The sequence below is a fragment of the Oncorhynchus tshawytscha genome, linkage group LG18 (genome assembly GCF_018296145.1).
Source record: "Oncorhynchus tshawytscha isolate Ot180627B linkage group LG18, Otsh_v2.0, whole genome shotgun sequence".
Classification (NCBI taxonomy): domain Eukaryota; kingdom Metazoa; phylum Chordata; class Actinopteri; order Salmoniformes; family Salmonidae; genus Oncorhynchus; species Oncorhynchus tshawytscha.
The window spans coordinates 12,115,208-12,140,282 of NC_056446.1; the positions used below are offsets into that span (position 1 = coordinate 12,115,208).

Consider the following 25,075-nt stretch of genomic DNA (forward strand, 5'->3'; position numbering starts at 1 on the left):
CAAAACACTACAAACGTTAGGGGGGGGGGGAGGTAAACAAATATAATCTTGCAGGCCAGATCTATACTATCAACCTACAATAGTCCACGGGGGCTGCAGAACAAAAGGACCACGCAGAGCCATACTTTCTCTGACACCTTCAGTCACATAGTGCAACACTAATCCGGAGAAAAATCATTTGGCAATAAAATACAGATAATTGCAAATTATCACAATACATTATTTCCATGGATTTGCTGCCAATTTCCAGGAGGGTGTGATTTTTTCCTCCCCGCAAAGCATCAATAGATCGCCTGATTCTTTCTGCTCCCTTTAGGTGCTGACAAACCTTCTGATACCGACATACCCCAGCGGTACCTCACAGCACCAGGGAGCCGTAGCAGAGTAGCTTGGGGGAGGGGGGGGAGTAAGGAGAGAAAGAAACAGGATGGCAGAGAGAGAGAGAGGCGAGGAGGAATAACAAAGAGCCAGAGGAAGACAGCCAGAGAGCTTTTGCCAAGATGAGATGAGCTGCTGCTCTCTTCCGCTCTGCTCTCTCTCTCCCCCCCCCGCGGCTGCCTCTCTGGAGAACGTCAAGAACAAAGTCAAACGGCGAGGAGGGATAGGAGGGAGGGAGGGGGGAGGAGAAACGTCTCCCCGTTCTCTCTGTACCTGGCCGCTGAACCAGGGCCAGATGGAGAATCCAAAAGCCCCTCGTGACTGCAAACTGAGCCCCACTAAAACAGAAGACTAGAGGACAATGGACTGGGCTGGAGCCTGCTTACACTCCCTCAAGCTACTACACACACACACACACACACACACACACCACAGTGAGCCGAGATATACGGCATCACCTGGGGTAAGTGCTGCACTTCAAGGGACAAAGCAAGGTGCCTATTCACGAGCACATCGAAATCACTCTCCATTGAAAAGCAAATCTAGATGTCAATTTATCCCAGAGAGACAGGCTTGAATTTCCTCATTAGAAGCCCCCAGTCCTCCGAGCCGTTGAGCCTATTTCTCATCTGGCCGCTGCATGCAGACACATGAATAAATAATGGGAGGAGATTTCCAGGCCACACTAGGCCCTGCAGGCTCCCTCCCACTACCAGCCAGGGTATGACAGTAGCTACAGAGAGAATGAAGGCAGAAAGAGAGGGAGGGCAATGGAACACATCCACATCCTGCCTGCTCTATGTGATCTGAAAACAAACAGAAGATGACTCTGCCGGTGATGATGGCCCCATTGAGCGCCATCTAATAACCACTAGTTATAGAGGTCTATGGAGTGACCAGACAGATGCACTGATGGGGGGGGGCTCTCTCCCTGAGACAGGCTAGGGGAGGGAGGAGATGTTCAGCTACCTCTCCACAGCGAGCGACCTTGTAATGTTCTTCTCTTTTTTCTTCCCGGCAGTGGCGTTCTGAAGGGGTTCTGAAGGGGTTCTGAAGGGGTTCTGAAGGGGTACCTAGGATATATTTAGTGGCTCCACCAGGAGAATCAGTCCAGCAGCAGCTCTGACGGCAGTCATAAATTCAAACCCAATGTGTTCTGGATTCTCACTAACTTTCTTTTTCCCCCTTCCGTCTATCCTTCCTCTCCTCTTTCCCCTATATTCCCCCCAGACACACTCTTTCTCTGGGTCACTATGCTGCAAATAGGTCCAGAGTGAAAAGCAGGGATTATCTGCTACCCGGGGCGGCACTGTGTGTGCAGTGCCTCTATACCCTACTTCCCTCTCCCCTCAGACACACAGAGAGAGGCTGGGCATCTGGCTGCCTGCAGGGTCCAGACTTGGGCCAAGCCTTAGGAGTCAGATGGTGGGGCGGCCCGACGATGACGGCTAACGCCCGGGGTCAGTGGGTTCTGTACTGCCAGTCCTCATCTGTAGGGTTGGTGACCCACGTTGAACCCTGGGAGGGAGTTTAACACTGCAGCGCACTGTGCAAGAGAGAGGCATGCAAAGCCACCTACTACTGTGTTCCTTCCTAGCTATTGACACAGGCCCTGAGGCAATAAATACAGATGTAGCATCTTAATTTGATCACTCTTTTGTTGCTGAGAATTTTCCTACACAGCAGGAAATGCTAATTTGTAGTGTATTCAAGATTTTAAAAGGATTCTAAAGTTTGTAATTTCCACTTTAAAATGTCAGACTTGATTCCCCTAACAATTTTTTTTATCAACCCCTACAAAAAAATGTCCATTCATTTTAATGTACATAATAATACACATTTCCTGTTGCCGCAGGAATATTTTCCTGCTGTAGAAAACCTACTCAAATTAAGATCCTACGTCTGTACTTCCAATTTTCAGGGCAATTTTGTCTGAAAAGAGAAGCCATTGACTTAAATGGCCACGCACTGTGACTTGTTTTTCAGGTCTAACCGTCTCCCACTAGTTCTATAGTGCTGCTATCATGACTGTGGCTCTGCCTCTGCATCAAAAACAGACCTTTATCTGGTGTGTACGACAAAACATGAACGTGAACACTAGCGTCTTTCTACGCTGATTATATACTACGTGCTCCCAGTTACACAGTGATATATCACTTGTTGGTTTATAATGTGATTACAGAGCATTATGCATCCTATGAAGATCTGGGAGAAGATCATGTTGTTACAGAACTCCGTTTAGTATCGTATTGCTTTTTCTACCGTAAACAAACGCTGTTGCCGGAAAACCCCTATGGGAGATGAGTTAGAGAGGCTCTGTGGTGAAGAGATGGGCTGTGTGTCTGTGGGTACTGTTACTGCAGGATGCCAGGGTCCCAGGGGATGGAAGGCAAAGTGGCAGCACCCCAGCTGGCTTTAAAGCTGACACAGAGCCTGTTCTCAGCTGCCAGCCCCAGCATCCGACCGTTCCCCAATGGGCACAACAACAGCCTGACTCTGTCTGCACACAAGACAAATAACGAAACCTACAACAACAACAAAAAAAATCAAAAAGGCTGCACCAAATCAGTATAATGTGGTTTACACTGTATGCCCCAAATGATTGAGACCACAGATGCATCAAAACAAAGGTGGAGCAAGAATTTTTTTTTGTGTGTTTTTTTTTTTTTACTGTAGACTATAATAGAAATAACATAAGTGATATTTAGGTTTTGTGCACTTCCTGTGTCACATGTTCATTCAGGGGTTAACGTTTGGTGGTGGGCGAGATCGGAAACATTGTGCTGCTAATATATCAACTCTACTTCCCTATCACTCCCACCTCACTCTCAGATCAATATGTGCAGCATACTGTGACCAGACAGTTAGACTGAGCTTAACGCCTACACTGGGAGAGAGATAGCGAGAGAGAGAGAGAGAGTGAGAGGGGGAGAGAAAGAGAGAAAAAGGTCTCAGCTCTTTAAATCTCCTTTATCACTGTGAATTCCATCTCCTTTATCACTGTGAATTCAATCTCTTCTATCACTGTGAATTCCATCTCTTTTATCACAGTGAATTCCATCTCCTTTATCACTGTCTTTATCACTGTGAATTCCATCTCCTTTATCACTGTGAATTCCATCTCCTTTATCACTGTGAATTCCATCTATTTTATCACTGTGAATTCTATCTATTTTATCACTGTGAATTCCATCTATTTTATCACTGTGAATTCCATCTATTTTATTACTGTGAATTCCACCTCCTTTATCACTGTGAATTCCATTTCCTTTATCACTGTGAATTCCATCTATTTTATCACTGTGAATTCCATCTCCTTTATCACTGTGAATTCCATTTCCTTTATCACTGTGAATTCCATCTATTTTATCACTGTGAATTCTATCTATTTTATCACTGTGAATTCCATCTATTTTATTACTGTGAATTCCATCTCCTTTATCACTGTGAATTCCATTTCCTTTATCACTGTGAATTCCATCTATTTTATCACTGAATTCCATCTATTTTATTACTGTGAATTCCATCTCCTTTATCACTGTGAATTCCATCTATTTTATTACTGTGAATTCCATCTATTTTATCACTGTGAATTCCATCTATTTTATCACTGTGAATTCCATCTATTTTATCACTGTGAATTCTATCTATTTTATTACTGTGAATTCCATCTCCTTTATCACTGTGAATTCCATCTCCTTTATCACTGTGAATTCCATCTCTGCTTCCTCCTCTGTGGGTGGATAGTGCAAAAACATTGGCTGGTGGTGGTGTACTGGGTTCCGTATTCACAAAGTGTGCTGATCTCGGATCAGCTCCTCCCTGTCCACATAATCGTATTCATTATGAACTGAAAAGGCAAAACTGATCAAAGATCAGCACTCACTCCTCTGAGACTCTTTATGAATCCGGGCCATGGTCCATGTTTCAGAGGGGCCTCTCCTGACCCTATTGACTGATTCACTATGTATGATGTCGTCCAGCTGGGAAGCAGTAGAAATACAGTTAAGGTGTAAAAATGTGTCAATTAAAAAGTTACCCCGGTGTGGTGTAGTGTCTGCTATGTGGGAGGGTGTTGCTAATGTGGCTACCAGATGTGGGCTCGTATGCAACACCCTCTAATCTCAGTACTGGGAGCAGCCAGGAGACCTCAGACTACCTTGAATGACTATTGCCTCCCTCTGCCAGACTAGCCTCCAGTTTAACAACTTCCTTCCCTGTCAGAATTCATTGTTCCCAGCGCCGGGGCTGCAGCTATTTCCAACAGCAGCAGCGTTGGGCGCTTGCCTGACTAGCTCTCCCTGAGTGGGGCCCGGTCTGCCTGTCATTTGCTCTGCAAATACACAGAGGGAGAGGCATGGCAGTAGCCTCCCTGGACGCTAGCTGTGTTTGTTTGTACAGCCGACTCACTGGGGGGAATAAGGAAAAGAGGGCCCCAGGAAACATGAGGTAGCAGTTTTGTTGCCAGATAAAGCTGGAGGAGAAAGCACGGAGGGATTTGGCCCCACACTGAGGCTCCTTATGTAAATGCTCTCCAACGCCTCCATCCACAACAACATGTAATAAACCAAACAGCACCACTGCGAGAGGTTCTCTCACACACAGCAGCATCTGAGACCAGGCAGAGTCTGCCAACCTCATTCATAATCCATCTTATCAGCAGCAGGCAGATATAACTCTGTGCGGGTCAATAGAGGTCTGACCAGGGGAGAACGACTGCCCCCTCTCATTGAAGCCACGGAAGTTCAAGGCCGACCGGGCACTGCAGGCATTGTTAGCAGAAAACAGGATCCCCCTCATTATAGTGAATGGAAGAATGGAAATCTTCATGGTCAATCATTGTGTAAAAAAATAATAATAATACAAATGAAGACAATCACGGTACCAATAATTGCTTCTAATACACCAGATGTTTGTCCTTGAACCAATCATTTTTTAATTGCACAAAGAAGAAATTACAAGGATAATTTAGTTGCTAATGGCAGCCTGCAGTACCCCGGCGGACTTTAACTTGAGTTACTCAAAGAGAGGGGGCAGCACTGAGCTAGCCTGCAACGTCACTTCCTGGAGTAGCTCAAACTGCGCATGTTATGTCTCCATGAGACGCCATCTTAACTGACTTAATTTGGCTTCAATGCGCTATTGAGTCTTCACATAGGAATGAATGGTGTCACGTGATCAGTGACTTTGTCCATTCATATATACAGTCATTGGATCTGACAGTGGATATTGTGCTCTGCTAATCGACTGCCTACAATAGAGTGTAGTGTGTGTTCCATACACTCTTTGACTCATACAAGATAACAAAGGGAACTGGAAATGTCTGAAGAGTCATTTTGGGGCTGCTTTTCTCTTCCTCGACAGCTCTAATGCTGTAAATTACAATTGTCTATAGTAGAGCACTCAACAGTCCTTCAAACGGCCCATAAATCACTGGGTGTGGGTGCCACTGAGGTAATAATTACACATTACTGCTAGGGCTGTTAATCTCTCTGTTTGTGCACAGAAGAAGTGACTGACTGGATTCTTTCCACAGTCCCTGTCATGTGGCTCCAACACCGGCGAAACAGGGGCGGGGGGGCTCCGTGAATCCGATCGCCATGGCAACGCACCAGTTTCTCCCTCTCTTGGCTCCCTTGCGCACTTCAAGGTCTCAGGCTGAGAAGCGGCGAGCCTTTATCTTCCAGGCAAAGAGAAAACACGTCTGCCTACAACAAAAGCAAATGCTACAGATGCAATAGTTCCAAGATGAAATTAAAGAGGCCATCAGAGGCATTCTGTATGAAGAAAAAAAAGGATAATTTTACATTTCCTTTTGATGGAACAAAACCGCTTTCATCCTGATTATAATTGTCCACTTGACTAGGCTGTATTCTATTTATCCTTAGTGATCTCACAGTAAACAACAACAACAACATCAACAACAACACCAGAGCTGTTCTGCAGTCAGCCTGGAGGACATCGGTTGTCTGGCCAGATGGATTAGGGGATGATTAAGGGATTGGCCATCCATCCTTGTCAGCAGCATGCCAGGCGCTGCAGGATGCAGTCTCATCATGACACAACGCGGAGCAGCCCCCCTCCACGTGCACAATACAGCTACATCCTGTTTCATTACGCTGTTATTGTCCGATCGCTATCGCAAACATACCGTATATGCTTTGAAGCTGTACGTAACACAACATAGCCTACCTTGCGTCTGTCACATACATTATAAGCTATATTTGTTTATAATACAACAAAGGCTACCTTCGCCTTCAAGTAGTGCAGGTGTATTGGTGACACAGCATACATGTATGTATACAGTGTACATGCCCAAGCGAGGTGGCTCGACAATTAGCTGATGCAGATTGTGTGGAATTGGGTTAGAGATGTCAGGTTTGTGGAGGGATAATATCAGCTATTTAGCCCGTGACAGCTAAGGGGGACAGAGATAAAGTCACAGGAGAACCCCTTCAGACCCCGGGCCTTAGAGAGAACCCGGACTCCTCCCCAGCTCCGGTCGTCTACATCGCAGTCTATTAGCCCTTCTACACACACCAGCGCTTCCCTGTCCATAGGATCAACCAATCACAGCCCTCGACACGACCACCGCATACTCGGGAGTGTGTGTGTGTGTGTGTGTGTGTGTGTGTGTGTGTGTGTGTGTGTGTGTGTGTGTGCGTGTGTGTGTGTGTGGGCTCAGACTGTTCGAGCGAGCGCGTTCGGTTTGGACCCTCGCTCCTATTCAGACTCATTACACAGATCTCAAACAGTGCGTAAAGCCGATTAACATTATCAAGGCGCATCTGTGCCCCTGTTCTGTTCACGGTGGCGTTGCTGTAAATCTGTTATTGAAAGAATAATACTCCCGCTTCAATTACATGATGATCTAATGACTGTGAATGCAGACCCAGAGAGCAAGGTCACTGTGAGATGATGATTTGTCTCCAAGGTGGGACTGGGTGTGTGAGGCATTGTGTACAAAATGAGAGAAGGCAGTGTGATAGTGTTAAATTCACTCACCTCTGGCCCCTGCTCGACTCGGCACGACTCGCTGTCACCCTCGGAGAAGGATCCCGACTCGTCGCTGGAGTTGGTGCCGTACGACTGCTCGCACTTGATCTTGGGGCGCACCTGGTTGAAGAGGGCATCTCCCCCTATCACGCCCTGGTCCTGCTGGTCGGTGGCGAGGCGGAGCGCCACGTTGGAGCACGGCGAGGAGGAGAACTCAAACTGGGGCAGGCTACAGGGTGAGCCTCCGCTCCCATCCTCCGCGTAGGAGTAGGAGGAGCAGGAGCTGGAGGTCCGCGTGCGGGTCTCGGAGGGCGGTGAGCGCGTGCACACCTTGATTGGTACTGGGCAGCTGGTGTTGGGCCGCGGGTGGCAGAGGAGCGGCGGGGGCTCTGTGGTGGTGGAAGCGAGGGTGGGGGCGCTGCTGGGAGAGTAGGTCTGTGAGGTGGGGAGGGACTGGCTGGCACCAGCCCACAGACTCTTTGGCGTGTGCTCTGAGAGCTCCATCTCCAAAGAGTTCCCACCGGGGTAGGAATGCGCCGGGGTGCCCAGACGGTCGCAGGCCCCTGAGGAGGAAAAGATGACACTGCGGCGGTCCAGCTCCACTTCCTGTTTGCAAACGCCGTCGCAGGAGGCGGACTTCAGCGACGACAGCATCGGAGGGAAGCCGTCCACTACCTTTGGGGATGTAACAGACAGGCCCAGCTCCACTGCAGTGAAAGGCCTGAAATCTCCCTGAGTGGTTTCTTTGTCTTCGGGGCAGACGCTGGCGAGTCTGTTGGCGAATAGCTGTTGTGACACGTTGGGCAGACCTGGCAGGTCCGTTCCTTTCTTGAAGAAGGCGCGGAGGCAGGTGGGGGACTTGCTCCTCTTGACGGAAGAGGGGGATACCACTGGGACACTGTCCAATTCCATGGCTGTCACGTCGTCCTTGTCATGGCCATCCTGCTCGTCCCCTGACAAGCACAGCGAGATGGCCTCTTCCTCTGCCCGAGGCTCCACTTTGATTTGAGCCACCGGCGGCCTACTCTGGTCCCGGACCGCCCCGTCGCTGATGCCACCGCTGGTCTCCTTAAATAATAATGTGCTTGGAAAACCTGAGGTACTGGTGTGTGAGGAGGTGTCGTTATTGTGCTTGTTGCAGGCCCACTGGTACTTCCTGTATTTGGGGCAGCGAGGGAGGTCTGACGCTCCGTGCCTGTCGAAGTCCAGCCGTCCGTCTGCGAAGTCGCTGGGCACTGCCATGGCTAGCGGGTCCGCGTCTGGTGCTTGCCGCAAGGAGGCCAAGCATTCAGCGCGCCGCCGGGCCCGGGGGGAGGCAACCTTTGTTGTCGTCTCAGACTGCATGCTCTCGTCCTCAGGCTCGTGGTTCCCCTCGGCCGGCGCCACCTTGCGGCACAGCAGCAGGCCGTCCTCCTCGCTGCGGAGCTGGGCCTCCAGGAAGCGAAAGCACGAGTCCTCCAGGTTGTGCATGCGCAGGAATTCGGCACAGCGGATGACCTCCTGGATGTTTTCTCTGCTGAGTAACAGCTTAGCAGTGTAGGCAAACTGCAACAATGGGGCGAATCCCCTGGCAGTGACCTGCGAAAAAACAGGGAAATTGCCAGCATTACCATCAGCACTGCCATTGTTCTGAGCCCTTGGAGTGTGGTGAGACAACCCGACAGCTCTAATGACCATAAACAAACACTTTAAAATACCAGTTAATCTTTTATCGGGTCAGCACCGAACTTTCTATACAGCCTAGCAAATTAAAATAAAAACCAGTGGTGCTGGGCTAGCTGGCTGGTTGTGTCCAACTCCCTATTTTATGTTGTGTCCAACTCCCCATTTTCACTACAATAACCCTTGTGGCATACTGACATTCCACTGGCCCACCACAGTCTGTCTGCCCTGCCGCCCGGCGGTAGCCTATCGCTCTCCCCCGGCAATTTCCGCCCACCTCTAGTCTTGTGTGGTGTCGATGTACAGTGTAGGACCATATGGATTGCAGCTCCTGCTGCTGCCTCACTTTCCGGTTCAGTCCCCTGCAGCCCCTCTGAGGTGAAGTGCCTCTAAGACCTAACGATTATGCAAAAGACAGTGGCTAATCTTTACTGCAGCCATATGGAGTAAACTAGGATGAGAGAGGGAATCCTTCCATTTAGACTTAATGCTGGATAATTAGGTAAACTCCTGAGACTGCAGAAGCTTGGCCGCCCTCTACTCCGGTTGAAGACAGAGAGACAGGAGGACGGAGCCAGGCTAGCTAGCTGTTTAAATGCCATTCTGTTTGGTGTCTGTAGAGAGAAACCAGTGTTAAGCTCCATTTGAGAGACACATCCCTTGCTCAGGCAACAGTAGCACACAGTGCTGTTTAACCACAGCTTCTGATGGCGAACGCACCTCTGTTAGGGGCTGGCTCGAGGAATGCCACGTGAAACTACACAAGGCAAGGTGTCCTCACAAACACAACTACGGGGGTTTCACTTTGAATTCGGGGAGCGGCATTGTTCAGCAAAGCACTTTTCTTTGTCAGAGCGATGTCAAGTTCCCGGTAACACTTAGCGGGCTCTCTCAATGTGTTTTTAATGAGCAGGGAGAAAAGGCCCAGTGTTTACTGATTATTTTTGCTTTCCATTGTTGGTAGGAACAACACAAGATGAATTCCCTAGGTGTAATGGTATTCCCTCTCTCTGAGAGAGAAGACTGCCCCACTGCCCACTGTCAGCAGTAGAGGCTGCAGGCAAACCGGCACTCCAATGCTTGGTGCCACGCACCCTTCTAGTAAAACCGGATATTCCCTCCTCAGAAATGAAGCTCACAAACCCACAGAAATTTGCTTTTGGAAAAACAACTGGGCAGTGTATATAAGGAAATAGAAACATAGAGGGGGATTATTATTTTTTTTAAAGCCTGAGGTCATTCAATCATTCCTAGCAGAAGGAATGAAATCACTGAGATGTGTGTTGATTGTGTTTGAGGGATTATTCGAAATGGGTTTAAAATACACAAGATTGGGCCTCCCGAGTGGCGTAAGGCACTGCTAGCTGTGCCACTAGAGATTGTGGGTTCGAGTCCAGGCTCTGTTGCGATCGGGAGACCCATGGAGTGGTGCATAATTGGCCCAGGGTTGTCCGGGTTACGAAAGGGTGTGGCCTGATCAAACAATAACACAAGATACACTCACCTACGTATTTACTTGGACAGTGACACTAAAACGTTTAATTTGGCTCTATATTCCATCCTTTGGATTTGAGATCAAATTCGTTATATGAAACGATAGTGGCGCATGTCTGTTTTCACAGTTTAGAAATGAATGCACCGTATGTATTTAACCCCGCCCATTAGAAGATGTCACAAGTATTACCGCATGGTACGGGATTTGCACCGCCCGCAACAGCAGGGATCTCCAGAGGGTAGTGTGGTCATTCCAACGCATCACTGGGGACACACTGCCTGCCCACCAGGACATCTACAGCACCCGGTGTCACAGGAAGGCCAAGAACATAAGCAAGAAACCTGTTCACCCTGCTACCATCTAGAAAGTGGAGACCGTCCAGGTGCATCAAAACTGGGACCGAGAGACTGAAAAACAGCTTCTATCTCTAGGCCATCAGACCGTTCACCACCTGCCGGCCTCTGACCAGTACCCTGCCCTGAACCTTAGAAGTTAGAAGTTACCACCGGCTAAATCTATGATGTTAAAATTCCTATTTACTCTGTTCCATTTGACTGCGCAATCCACTGACTCATCAGCCCAGCCAGGGCAATTTATAAACTTGAACTCCATTATAAAAAGCATCTAGACGTTATCTCACATATCTTTTAAACTAACATTTCGTTTTCAACAGCAGGGATTTGTATAAACCTTGCTGCCAGTCTCTACGTCATTTGCAACATTGTTTCAATATTCAAATTTGATCTGCAGCTGTTGCATAGTAATGAAGGTGTCAGGAGTCTGGATGAGACATTCAACCAGGCGGCTTTTCTCAGACAATTGAAATCATGAATCAGCATATTTTTTTATAGATATATACAAAGAAATATCAATAGAAAACAGGTAAAACTAAACGAAGTGCTAAGAGTTTGCAGTCTTTACAGCTTCAGTGCTTGAAGTGATTGTGTTAGCTGTGTTGTTGCCTAGCTCCTCTGAACAACAGTGTCCTGACGAGGGAGCACATTCTCTATGTCAGATGAAATCGCGCCTCATTAGCTCATTGTTATGGATGTATCCAAATAAATATCACTAGAAAACAGCTTAAACAAATGCAAATGCTACTGTTGTTATTCTGGATGCACTGTTTGATGTGACTATAAGTTAGCCATAGTTGGCTAGCTAGCAAGCAAGGGATAAGAACGTTGCCAGCCAGGATGGCAATGGAACATTTAGAACGAACGACTGGGTTGCATCCATAGATTCAGAACAAAAAGGACTTATTAACGACTGGGTCGCGTCTCTGGCAACCGAACCGATAGAACGAACAACCAGCCAGCTTGGGTACCAACCCTAGATTTGTGTCAGGACTATTTCTTGTGGAAGGACGAAATCTTATGAATAAATACATAAAAATACAGTTTTGAATATATATGTAAATCCTCATTTGAATAAATTGGTAACCCGTTGTGTGATAATGCCGTTGAAGCCGGTGTTTGGAGGATATATTGGCACGGTTTGACTGCCGTCAACTTTGTCTCGGACCTAACAACACCCGTGACAATATATCCCCCAAACACCGGCTTGTCGGCCATTATCACTTAATCATGGTAGCGTCCACGTTGATGTAGAAGTGTTCAGAAACATATTCTATTCCTATTTACAATAAAAGTGACTCCAAAAATTATACAATACATTATTTATCATTCCTTTCTATTGGGCACAAAATAATCCGAAACACATCCAAAACAAACTGCAAATGCATCCAACAAGTTTGCAGTCACAACCTTGATGTAGTTGTTGCATGATGTTGATGTTGCATGCTGTTGATGTTGCATGATGTTGATGTTGCATGATGTTGATGTTGCATGATGTTGATGTTGCATGATGTTGATGTTGCATGATGTTGATGTTGCATGATGTTGATGTTGCATGATGTTGATGTTGCATGATGTTGATGTTGCATGATGTTGATGTTGCATGCTAGGAATATGGGACCAAATACAAAACATTTGACTGGAATTTGTCCAAATACACCTTCAAATGGGGGGACTAGACACCTAAAGTGCATTGATTTCTCAACGGTAAAACAGAGATGTATGGAAAATACCCTCAAATATAAGGTGACATTCTGTACTGTCACCTCGTATAAAATATTTAATCTCAAATCCAAAATGTAGAGAGCCAAATTAAATGTTTTAGCTTTACAGTCCAAATAAACACATAGGGGGAGAGTATCCTGATGTTACACACTACTCTGTGAATAGACAACTTACAGTGGATGCTTTCAGTTATGCCACACAACAACTCAATGTAAATCCTCATTTGAACTACGGACAACCTGCCCAAAACACTATGTGGCATCGTTATACAGTATAATTCAACATTTGTTCAACATTTGTTATGTATACTAAGGATCTTATAAAATACCTCCACTAAGCAGATGTTTACTATAGGATATACGTGCGTGCCTGTGTACGGTGCACAGTGGGAGGAAAGAGGTTTGACTGGACTCGCCACTACTGATGAGCACAGCACCTCCACTAAGCAGATGTTTACTATAGGATATACGTGCGTGCCTGTGTACGGTGCACAGTGGGAGGAAAGAGGTTTGACTGGACTAGCCACTACTGATGAGCACAGCACCTCCACTAAGCAGATGTTTACTATAGGATATACGTGCGTGCCTGTGTACGGTGCACAGTGGGAGGAAAGAGGCTTTGACTGGACTCGCCACTACTGATGAGCACAGCACCTCTACTATACCACTGCGGTACCACTCTGCCACATCAGTGTGCGCAAACACGCGTGCACACAACACAGGAACACAGACACCTCCCTGCAGACAGATGGAAAGAGAGAGAGAGAGAGAGAGAGAGAGAGAGAGAGAGAGAGAGAGAGAGAGCGCCTCCTCACCACGCACTGTCCACCCCTCCCTTCCTTTGACCCACCCACAAACAGGGCAGATCCAACCAGCCGTCTTTAAACGTGAAAGTGGTTTGGGCTTAAATGAGGCTGGTCGGCTGGCCCGCCGCATCAGGGCTGCTGACAAACAGACACGGAGCTGCTGCTGGGCTGGGGGAGGGGGAGGGGGGAGGGGGTCTATTTTCAGCTTGTATCAGCAGCTGCTGCCTGCGGGAGCACCTCTTTATGTGTGCCCTGCACCATACGTGATTACTCCAGTGATGAAACCAGCACAGTAGCCCAACGAAGGCAAGCGTGAGGGATCCGGAGGGGGAGAAAGACAGAGAAAGGAGAGAGGGGGAGAAAGAAAGAAAGAAAGAAAGAGAGGGAGAGAGAGGGAAAGCCACACACTACAAATTAAAGGACGAACAAAAAGCAAAGGATATAGGATATAAAGAGCATTTCCTGGTCATTAGTGGATCGACTTTGACATATGAAGTGTTTCAGGCCGTTAGCAGCACTTATTGCATGAGTTAAGACAAAGGGACAAATTAATCAAGGTGACAGATCTGGGCCATTATGCTAATGTGGGCTTGTGGACTGGGTGGATCTGGCCCTACTCTGTGTCTGGGGACTGGGGGGGGGCGATACCGTTACAGAGTAGGAAGTTATAGCAAGAGTGCATCACAGAACCCTGACAATTCCCGTGCCATTTTTGGGTAGTCCTTTTCAAATATCCTTTCATAAACAGGCAGTGTGGAATACTATCCTGCCCCTCTCTCTTTTTCTTTCTTTGTCTTTCTTTCTCGCTCTCACACGCCCTCTTCCTCCAGTCTCTCTCTCTCGGTCTGTTCTTACATCAGCCTTTCACCCCTCTCTGAAGTTGAGATGGTTAATTTATGCAAATGCACTCCAGTGAATTCCTGCATGTCATGCATCCTAATGAGGACATTGCATGGCATGACAATGGAGTACTTCCCCGGCCGAGCCCAAAGATAAATACTCCCATCTCCACTGGAGTGTCTACCCGCTAGATGCTTTAATATCAGCTCTGCCGAGTAACCTCGACGACGATGAGTCACAGCACAGCGCTAATGGAGGGAGATACTGCATGGAGGGTTGGCTGCCAATGCGATTTACCATCGTCGTAGGATGGGGATGGGAGAGAGTGGAGGAGGGAGCACAGGGATAATGAACTGCTGCAGTAGAGCCAACCCCATTGGTCAGTCTGTTCGGAATCCATTTAGGCTACTATGCCAATAACAGTAGGGAAATACAAAGTCATAAAAAGTCAATTTGACGGCTAATGTGAATGAATGCATAGTGTCTCATCCGTGATGAGAAGGAAAGGAACGCCATGTTTTCCCACACTGGGACACACCGCGACGTCTAGCCACAGCTTAGCCGTAACTGCAGAGTTTTATTGGACCTTTATTTAACTCGGCAAGTCAGTTAAGAGCAAATTCTTATTTACAACGACGGCCTAGGAACATTGGGTTAACTGCCTTGTTCAGGGGCCGAACGGCAGATTTTTACCTTGTCAGCTCGGGGGATCCAATCTCGCAACCTTTCTAGTTACTAGTCCAACGCTCTAACCACTAGGCTACCTGCCGTCCCAGTAAACCTCCCTTGACAGTGTGGATTAAATCAAATACTGCACTGCTTAATCCTCTTGTAGTTTACAGTCCATGGTGAGACACTGGGGAGGACATGACCCTGCAGCTTTGCTAGGAGTACGCTCAGCTCTGACTTTACACACTGTCCCTGTCTTTACTCTTCAGGATGCTGCACTCTATCCTGCTTTGTTTCTATACAAAGGGGCTAACTGCAGAACATTACTGCCGTCCCCCGTTTGAGACACCCTGCGTCTGAGATGAGACATTGAAAACACAGCGCAGCCCGTGGTTAATTGTCTGGGATCTCGTGGGTTAAATCCAGCCATTATAAAACACACAGGGATCACTCTGCAGGCTCTCACCGGGTGTCCCAGACTGACTGGCTGGCTGGTTGACTGACTGGCTGGCTAGTAGGCTGGGAGGGAAACATAAGCTGCTCAAGGTGCTTCTCAGAGCAGCCTGCTCAAACGGCAGACAAAGAGCCTGTATCCTTACTTTCAGCTGAGCGCTGAGCGCTGAGCCCTTGTGCTGGCGGAGAGGAGACCCCCTGCCACGACCAGGGGGGCTTGGCAGTTACACCAGGGGGTATCGCTAGCGTACTCGTTCCTCTCTCTTCCTTTTCTCACTCCCCTCTCCTCCTCCCACCCCTCCCCCACTGTCAGTATGGGGAAGACTGAGTTGGAGATATGCGCCCGGCTCCCGCCATCTGTCTAATAAGCTGTAAATGTGTGATAGTCTCCTGCTTAGGCTCCCTGTTTGTGCAAAGCCATGCTGTTGCTGCTCTGCTTCCACCTCACCCTGAGTCCCTCAGATTAGTTAGACGGGCTTCTGCAGGTGCCGGCCCAATCAAGTGTCTGTGGAGTGGGGGAGGGGGGTGTCACTCACCAACCCTAAACCTCTCAAGGCACATTACATTTCCCTGTCTCATCAGCCACTCATCCGCCATTCCCTCCCAACCCACTTCACCAGGGCTCAAAATGATACTTAGTACAGACTGCCAAATCACTGCAATCGAAGCAGTGTGGCTGTGGGGTTGTATTTTTTTGTTTTGCTGAAGAGGGAGTTAAAAAAATACGCACCAATGGGCCTGAGTCATGACTGAGGGAACTGACAAACAGGAGGCGGTTGGAGGTTTCAACCAACTGCCCCTCTGTTGAATCACAAGGGAAGGTACTGTACTTCCTTAATGTCACACTATGCCCTACATAGTCCACTGCTTTTTGAACCAGACCCCTATTGGCCTTGGTGAAAAGTAGTGGACTATATACAGTTATAAGGTACCCCTCCCGATGCATGCTGAGTAAACCAGAGGCCAGAGACGGCTACCGGTCCAGCAAGGGCCCGCCCTCCTCCCTCCTCCATCAGTCTGGATCTGCAATCAATCTTCTCCCGTCTATTCACCCTGGTCAGAGATGCTTTCCTATACTGTGGTGAAATGGGAATGTGCAAAGGACGCATGGCGCAAGAATAATCAAATCACCCCTACAGCGGTATTGCTCACAAATATATTTCATCAGTCACTGTATATTTACTATGAGGATATATTTTCGATAAGGAAACCAAGGGGACGTGCTGACAAGTAGGTCCAGTCAGACATTACACTTACGCCCAGTTTCATCATGTAGGAGAGCAGCTCTGAACTGATCGACGCGGACTCGTGGCGTGATGACCACTCTTCTCCAGCTGGAGGGGGTGACGATGGACGACTCTCTGAAACGCCTCTCCTTCATTCGATCTCATATTACATTATACTGGTCCGTCTATGAATAGCCCTTTGTTCTGGCCCTGTTCTGTGATGTGGAGGAATGCTCTAATGTGACCCTGTGAGTGTAGCCTTCTATCATCCAATGCAAACCAAGTGTCCTCTGTTTGTTTGCTCTTGCTTGGCTAAGGACTTAAAGGAGACAAGACTTGATTGTTCTACTTTCGTGATCTGATCACGAACAAAGACCTTGACGAACGGGCCCCTCTCTCTCTCTCTCTCTCTCTCTCTGAAACGGCTATGACATTAAATGGATGATGAGGTCACTAACCGGTTGCAGCACCGGCGACTTCGGACTGACAAGGTCATCTGGGAGGAGCGAGGAGTGATACAGTTCGGGGGAGGAGAGGATAGCGTCATAGCCCCCGCAATGGTCTTTGTTTCACATTTCATCTGCAGTGTGTTTTCTCTCTCTCTCTCTCTCTCTCTCTCTCTCTCTCTCTCTCTCTCTCTCTGCCTGCCTGCCTGCCTGCCTGCCTGCCTGCGGTGATCATCAAGGCCTCCTCGGTTAGTTGCCCTTTGTTGCACATAGGTGGCAGCCTTCGGTAGTGCTGGGGAACACAGCCCCTCTCGATCTCTCTGACTGGAGCCAGACCCACCAGTATCAAGGAGGCCTAGTGAGCTAAAGGTTGGTCGGTGCTGCATTGTTGCCGACACAAATCGGTGGGGCGAGAGTGGCCATAAGGCAAATGTGTCAGCGCCTGTGAGTCACGGACCATAAAGACGCGGGTGACAGAGGACCTTAAAACTTGATTGGTGACATCAATGAAATGACCTTCCCTACATGTTGGGACAGTGGCCCGTCTAGACAGGACGGTGTGAGAGAAATATTGGATGAGCCCCAAATGGCACCATATTCCCTATATAGTGCACTACTTTCAACCAGGGCCCATGGACATTAAAGACACAGGCTCTTTCAGAAACATGTCACTTTCCACACACGCTCACACCTGAAATACACAGCTGCTCATGCATTATGCATAACGCAGAAAGTGTGAATGAAAGGGATTCTGCTTCGGTGTGCGTCGGGGGGGGCATTCGCAGGAGTAACTGATAGTAACTCACTCAACACATGATGCTCATTGTACATGAGGCAGGAACGGATTGATCTTTCAGGAGAGATCTCCGCAGCAGAAGCCATTTGACAGGCGTTCATGTTATAAACCTGTGGTGTGTGGCCCCAGTTCCGCGCACCACATGTTTGTGCGGCATGTGACGTGTAAGTGTGTTAAATAAATACATCTGTGGAGAACTTGAATCACTCCATGACACATCTATGAGTGAATGACTGGAGGCTGGAATGACAGGGGTGCTGGGAAGAGGAAGCCGAGTGTTGGCTGTGTGAGGGAGAGGACTCTACCTGCGACAGAGAGCTGAGGAGCTGAAGAGAGCAGTGAGCTGAGGGAAAGGTGATAATTGCTAATCATGTCTCTACATTATCTACTAGCACCGTCGCTAGCACACCTCCCTATCCCACTCTCTCGCCTTCAGCTACTAGACCTCACAGATTCAATTAAAACACGTATGTTAACTTGTTTCCTGCCTGGCTGACACCATTCATCTCGATACCATTCCCCTTGACACCGTTCACGGCAAAGTGAGTTTCAGTATTGGAATGAGAAGTTATCAAGTGACTGGTGATAAAAATGGGCCGACGATAAAAGAACCTGATTGGAGGGAATATCTAACTGTGTGTTTGACTAGGTGTGGAAACGAAGAGGTTCTTCTGAACGCACAGGGTTTTTACACCGTAGATACGTACCTCTCCAGGTAGGCTGAGGAACAAGCCATTCTCGGCCTGTCGAACCAGAGCCTGCGAGAAGTACTCTGAGCAGGCGGCCAGCACGGCCCTGTGGCCGCGGAACTCCTTGCCCTCCACCAGGACAGTCACATCGCACAGGATATCCTGCTTCCGCTGGTCGTTCAGGCACAGGAGGATATTGGTACAATGAACCGTCGACTCATACACGTACATGGGGGCTTCAGGCTTCTCATCCACGGACATTCCGCTCACGCCCTGGAAATAGAAGCACAACAGGGGGGGGTCAGCTTTCAGCATAATGCGGCGGGCCCTGTCGGTGAGCTTGCGCATACTGCAGGGCTGACATCAGTGGCCCTCTCCTTGCACAGCCTCATCCCACCCCACCAGCCCCAAACACAGTCAACCCCATGATTCAACACTTGCACCACGACGAGATTAAACCGCCTCCACTTAGCTCAGCATTCAGCTCTACCCTCTCACTTCCCCCTTCCCTGGTCTAGCATCAACACACACACACGCACACACACACACACACACACACACACACACACACACACACGCACGCACGCACGCACGCACGCACGCACGCACGCACGCACGCACACACACACACACACACACACACACACACACACACACACACACACACACACACACTCGAGTCACAGGCACTTAACACATTCCCTCTCTTATACACCCGTGCATGCAAACACACAAGCAATAATACAATCCTCCCCCTTCCACACACACACACACCTCCACGTAGACTCCTGTAGACAACCCCACACACAACCCAATCCTGACCTCCTCATACTCCCAAGCAAACACGCACGCACGCACGCACGCACGCCACAGCGCAAACAGAAAAACGGCTTGCATACCTCACTGCACACAGACACTGACATAGCACAACAGAAGGCTTAGTCTCAAGGGTGTCGTCCTTTCACACAGGCAGTAAGAAGAAAAGGCCACATGCTGGTAATCTATCCAGGTTGGGAGGGATCGCGACGATGAGTGGCACTCGAGCACACTCGGCACAGAGTAACACGAGTCTCGACAGGGAGAGGAGCGAACACCCGCTACACAAACACAACTCCAGCCTCCTCACCACCGCTGTGTAAACTGTGTGAGGGAATGCAGTTGTTCCTGTTGAATCTGTGAAAAGGGGATCTTTTTTGCACTCAAACAACAGCACGTTTGGACGAACGTTCCGTCTCGAGTTACTATGAAATAGGAAATGACCGAAGAACAATGTAAATGATCAACTGAAACCATTTTAAATCACTATAGAAACCAAGCGATGAACACAAATAGTGCCTGCCAGGCTGTTTTCCATCACATAATGACTCTTCACTTCCGCAGCGCTGGCCACTAACGTAAAGCTAAAACATGACTAAATCAGAACTACTGCGTGACTATATAGTTCTTTCAAAACACATCATCATCCTAAGAAGCCCTGCACTGGGAACCGGCTGCGCATTTGCGTGAAGTCAGTGCCAGCTCGACTTTCCCCTCTGCTCACCCCCTGGTGATTGATAGGCATGACAGTCCACACCATGTAGTCATCAACTATCTTCCCGCAGAGAAGTCATATCACTCTTTCAACTCCTGAGTTTGCTTACCCAACAACCCCTACTTCATTCCTGGTTGTTCACGTGGAAGACAGACCACTTTGTGTACATGTAGCGATCAGTCACATTAAGAGTCCCTTGTGACCGGCCAGACCGTGCATTCCTTAACCTTCTGACACCGTGCCACATTTGAAAGTCTTGGCTCTCACTCAGACAGGCAAATATAATATCGGTAACACGACTCCAACACACCGCCTCGCCATAGGGGGGGGGGGCGACGACATTACTGGTGAGAATGGAGACTTCTCCCCTGGCAAATGGAAATGTCTCTGTTGAAAATGGGAATCCTGTCTCGCAAATGGACGTGGACCCGGGTGTGCTGTGGACACTCTGGATCTCAGACGGAGGAAAAAGCTACACCGCTGCACCGCAAGGGTCGTGAAATGCCACGCATGTCCAGGTTCTTCTACAGTCCACACCATGTAGTCATCAACTACCTGAGGGGTTAGTGTACTGGCTGTTACCTCTCCAGGTATAAAAAAACAAACTGTTACTACACCAGACATCATTCCAGGCTAGGATATCATATGTTTTCCATGCGGGGATCCCCTGTCCAGATATTTACAGTGGTTGTCTGAGTGGCCAGCCCTAATTATTGTTTCTTTTTTTCCCTTCTTTTTTCCACCAAACATTTCTCAGTTGGCTTGGCAGGATGATGACCTGTCTTCCAAGAATAATGTCTCCAGATCTGGTTGCAAGGTTCATAACAATTCAAACATGTTATTTCTAACCCTGGAATGGGCATTCGCCTTGCTTCCATTTCAGACTGTCTGTTTCGCAGTGGGGAAAGGAAAATACAAGGGATATATATACACACACACACACACACACGCACACACCACAAAATAGCTGGCTATGGTCGCGTTCTGATTCGAATTGCTGAGGGATGCAAAAGCTCTTTTTCTTTTTTCAAGGTTCATTTTCTTCAACTGTAGCTCTTTTCGCTAACCGACGCAGCTAACCGACGCAGCTAACCGACGCAGCTAAACCGGCTTTGTAACTAACACTCCTGCACAGATCAAAAAGCGTGGCGGTGAGCTTCCCGACACCCGTCAACAGAGCTGACTCCAGGGGCTTTACCACAACTCCTTCTCCCGAAGCACTAACACAGATCTGAGTGGCACTGATTAACACTAATGAGGCTGGAGAGGAGTCAGTTCTCGGCTCTACACTTCACGCATCACGGTTGAAACGTTACATATTCTGTACATGCAGTGGGGTCTGGAATGATTGACGTCTTTGATAAAGACGAGCAATAATATAATAATTCTGAGTGAGAAAGTTACAGAGGGTCAAAGATCATACCTCCAAGACATTCTAACCTCCCATGTTATTGGTAATGGTGAGAGGTTGGCACGTCTTGGGGGAATGATCTTTGACCCCGATTCATTCATGATTGCCATAATCATGGTAGCATCCACATTCATGTAAGTGTTCAGAAACATCTTCTTTTCTGATTTACAATAACTCCAAAACGACACAATACATCATTTATTCTTCAGTTCCTATTGGGCAAAACAGAAACAGAAACACCGCCAAAACAAACTACAAATGCATCCAACAAGTCACAACCTTGATGTAGATCTTGATCTTTAACAAGGGTGTCAATAATTTTGAACTACAATGTATATACACGCATGCACATACACACATACACATACACAATGTACGTACGCACGCATGTATGTACACAAGCACACACACCTGCACACAGCCTATTTGAATTCAATGCAATGTGCTACTACAGAACAGTATGTATTACTACAGTGCAGTATGTATTACTACAATACAATATATGTTACTACAGTACAATATGTGTTACTACAGCATAGTATGTGCTACAACAGTACAGTATGTACTACTACAGTATAGTATGTGCTACTACAGTATAGTATGTGCTACTACAGTACAGTATGTGCTACGACAATACAGTATGTGCTACTACAGTATAGTATGTGCTACTACAATACAGTATGTACTACTACAGTATAGTATGTGCTAATACAATACAGTATGTGCTACTACAGTATGTGCTACTACAATACAGTATGTGGTACTACAGTATAGTATGTGCTACTACAATACAGTATGTGCTACTACAATACAGTATGTACTACTACAGTATAGTATGTGCTAATACAATACAGTATGTGCTACTACAGTATAGTATGTGCTACTACAATACAGTATGTGCAACTACAGTATAGTACATGCTACTACAGTATAGTATGTGCTACTACAGTACAGTATGTGCTACTACAATACAGTATGTGCTACTACAGTATAGTATGTGCTACTACAGTATAGTATGTGCTACTATAATACAGTAAGTGCTACTATAGTATAGTATATGCTACTACAGTATAGTATGTGCTGCTACAGAACAGTATCTGCTACTACAGTATAGTATGTGCTACTACAGTACAGTATGTGCTACTACAGTACAGTATGTGCTACTACAGTACAGTATGTGCTACTACAGTATAGTATGTGCTACTACAGAGCAGCATGTGCATACAGTACAGTACACAAAGGAGCTACTTACAGCAAACATTTTTTCTTGTGTATGACAAAACAGTGGATGGTTTCATACACCTACGACATGGCAGTAAGATGTGTTCCAGCTTAGGGGGCTCTGAAGGAGAGGGGGCGATGACAGCATCATGATGGGCTCTGTGATGTCTCCTCTCTCTCTGTGTCTCTGAGGAGCCATATGCAGAGAGGGGACTGACAGGAGGGAGAGGAGGGGGAAATGGGGAGGGCTCCACACCAACAGCCCCCGGGCTTGCTCGCTCTCACTCTCTCTCTCTCTCTCTCTCTCTCTCTGAGCACGAAACAAAGCTGAGAGTGCCACACTCATGACAAGAGAGAGGTCACATGACTCATACCAGAAGCAGGGCATCATCCCCTCTAATGGCGACCAAACCCCCTCCCCCACACATACACCCTGGATGCCATTACAGCGCACTCCTCTTCAGACCTACATGCCTCTATTTCTCTCCAGCCATTTCCATGGATTGGAGGAGGATGTGAGGTGTCTTAACGGACAACACAAAGGACAAGGTTAGACTGTTTTGACATCGTTCACTACACCATCTTCCCTTTAGAGGAGAATCAAGTTGAAAACCGAGCAGTTGCATTTTCAGGAAACAACAAAACCCAGTCTCCTGTGCTTAGGAAAGATATCATTTGAAGTCTCCTTGCTGTCTTATATAAGACGGGCCTCACTGAGCTCCTTTGATTGGTAGGAAATGCCAGTCTAGTGTGCAGTGAGTCATTTCCTTCATTGGCTCTGACACAGAATCAGATTCAATGGCTCATTACGTTCAAGATCCACTTGGCATTAATCACGGGTCTCTAATGACAAATCCTGTTGTTCCACTAGTATAAATTCACCTTCAAGAGGCATTATATAGGCTATAAGCAATGGCGCCACTGTAATGTATCTGGAATTCATATATTTTCCAAGGCAAGGCTATAATGTTATTCATTACAATTAAACATAGACGACCATGATGTCAGAGGGTTGTTCTCCAGAGGCCCTGTGCACAACATGCAGGTAATGAGCATGCTGTTGCTGCTGCTATTGAGATGACGTAAGTGAGTAATATGAGCACATTTCTTAAAAACCTGAGTCATTTAACATGTACTGTCTACAATAACAATGTGTGTATGTACTGCGGATAGCCTGGCGGGTAGGAGCGTTGGGCCAGTAACCGAAAGGCTGCTGGATCGAATCCCTGAAATGAAAAGGTTCAAATCTGTCATTCTGCCCCTGAGCAAGGCAGTTAACCCACTGTTCCTCGGGCGCCGAAGATGAGGATGTCGATTAAGGCAGCCCCCTGCACCTCTCTGCTTCAGAGACACTGACTAGGTAGCTCCCTTTACAGTATATGTGAGCGATATAGGGGAGAAAGAGAGCAATTAGGAATTAATTTAAACTGGGGTCTCTTTGCTAGTCTCAACTCTCATCTGAATAACTTGCCTTGTTATTCCCTACCCATTCCAAAACTGAAACAAGTATTTCTTCAACAAACAATAGAACTACTGTGCAGAGTGCCGACACCCCAATGACAAGTCCTTATATTTGCATACCTTATCGTTCTTTGAAAGCATATAGGCCTGTGCTTACAGTATAAAACAAACACGTTGATGTGCTGTACCTGCTGTGGTTAAGAACATGAGTTAAATGAGTTTCTTCATCATGGGAGCAGCTTGGCCAGAGTCTTACTAAAGTTTTTGCCCTGGAAAACAAACAAATAGCGTAGTTCCCATTCTCTATCACTCTCTATGATTGCATTTGCTGGTCGTAAAACAAGCCCTGTCTGCCGCTGCAAAACTAGGGTTGCGTTCCAAATGGCACCCTCACCCCTTTATTGTGCACCACTTATGACTAAGGCCCATCGGGCTCTGGTCTAGGGAATAAGGTGCCATTTGGGACGAAGGCCCAAGTCTCCTAAGCAGGATAGTAGCAGGGCTACGAGGAACAGGAGAGCACACTGTGTTACTGTGTACCATTAGGACAGATGCCTGTAATTACTCTTGAGGATGAGCATGGCTTTAATGACAGAATCCAAATGAAGTAGCTTGCGATAACAAATATGCTTGTAGAGGTATAGCCCAGTGGATGTCAAACATGGCTTTAAAGAGCCACTGAACACGTCGATTGGCACACGTGTTTTCCTGTTTCTAAGTGCTGAGCGATTAGGTTGGTTCTATTAAAAAAAAAAAAATGAAATCACGTTTTTTTCAATTTAAATCATTTTTAAAAAACTATCCATTATGTGGGTTGAATGCTGTAACACAGAATAAAATAGTTAATAAAGTCCCATGATGGTAGTGACTGCCCATTACTGCTGATCACTTATTAACCATAATTTATTCACATTATTT

At 47.3% G+C, this 25,075-nt stretch overlaps 1 protein-coding gene across 2 annotated transcripts in view; it reads right to left on the minus strand.

The window, feature by feature from the left end:
• Positions 1-25,075, minus strand: part of LOC112217511 (transcription regulator protein BACH2) — a 99,575-nt gene that overhangs the window by 7,772 nt on the left and 66,728 nt on the right. For both annotated transcript variants that reach the window (XM_024377834.2, XM_024377833.2), the window contains exons 2-3: positions 18,552-18,806; positions 7,384-8,952 (exon numbers count right to left, since the gene is read on the minus strand). In XM_024377834.2, coding sequence (XP_024233602.1) covers positions 7,384-8,952; positions 18,552-18,794 — 1,812 coding nt within the window. In that variant the 5' untranslated portion in view covers positions 18,795-18,806. The remainder of the gene's footprint in view (positions 1-7,383; positions 8,953-18,551; positions 18,807-25,075) is intronic.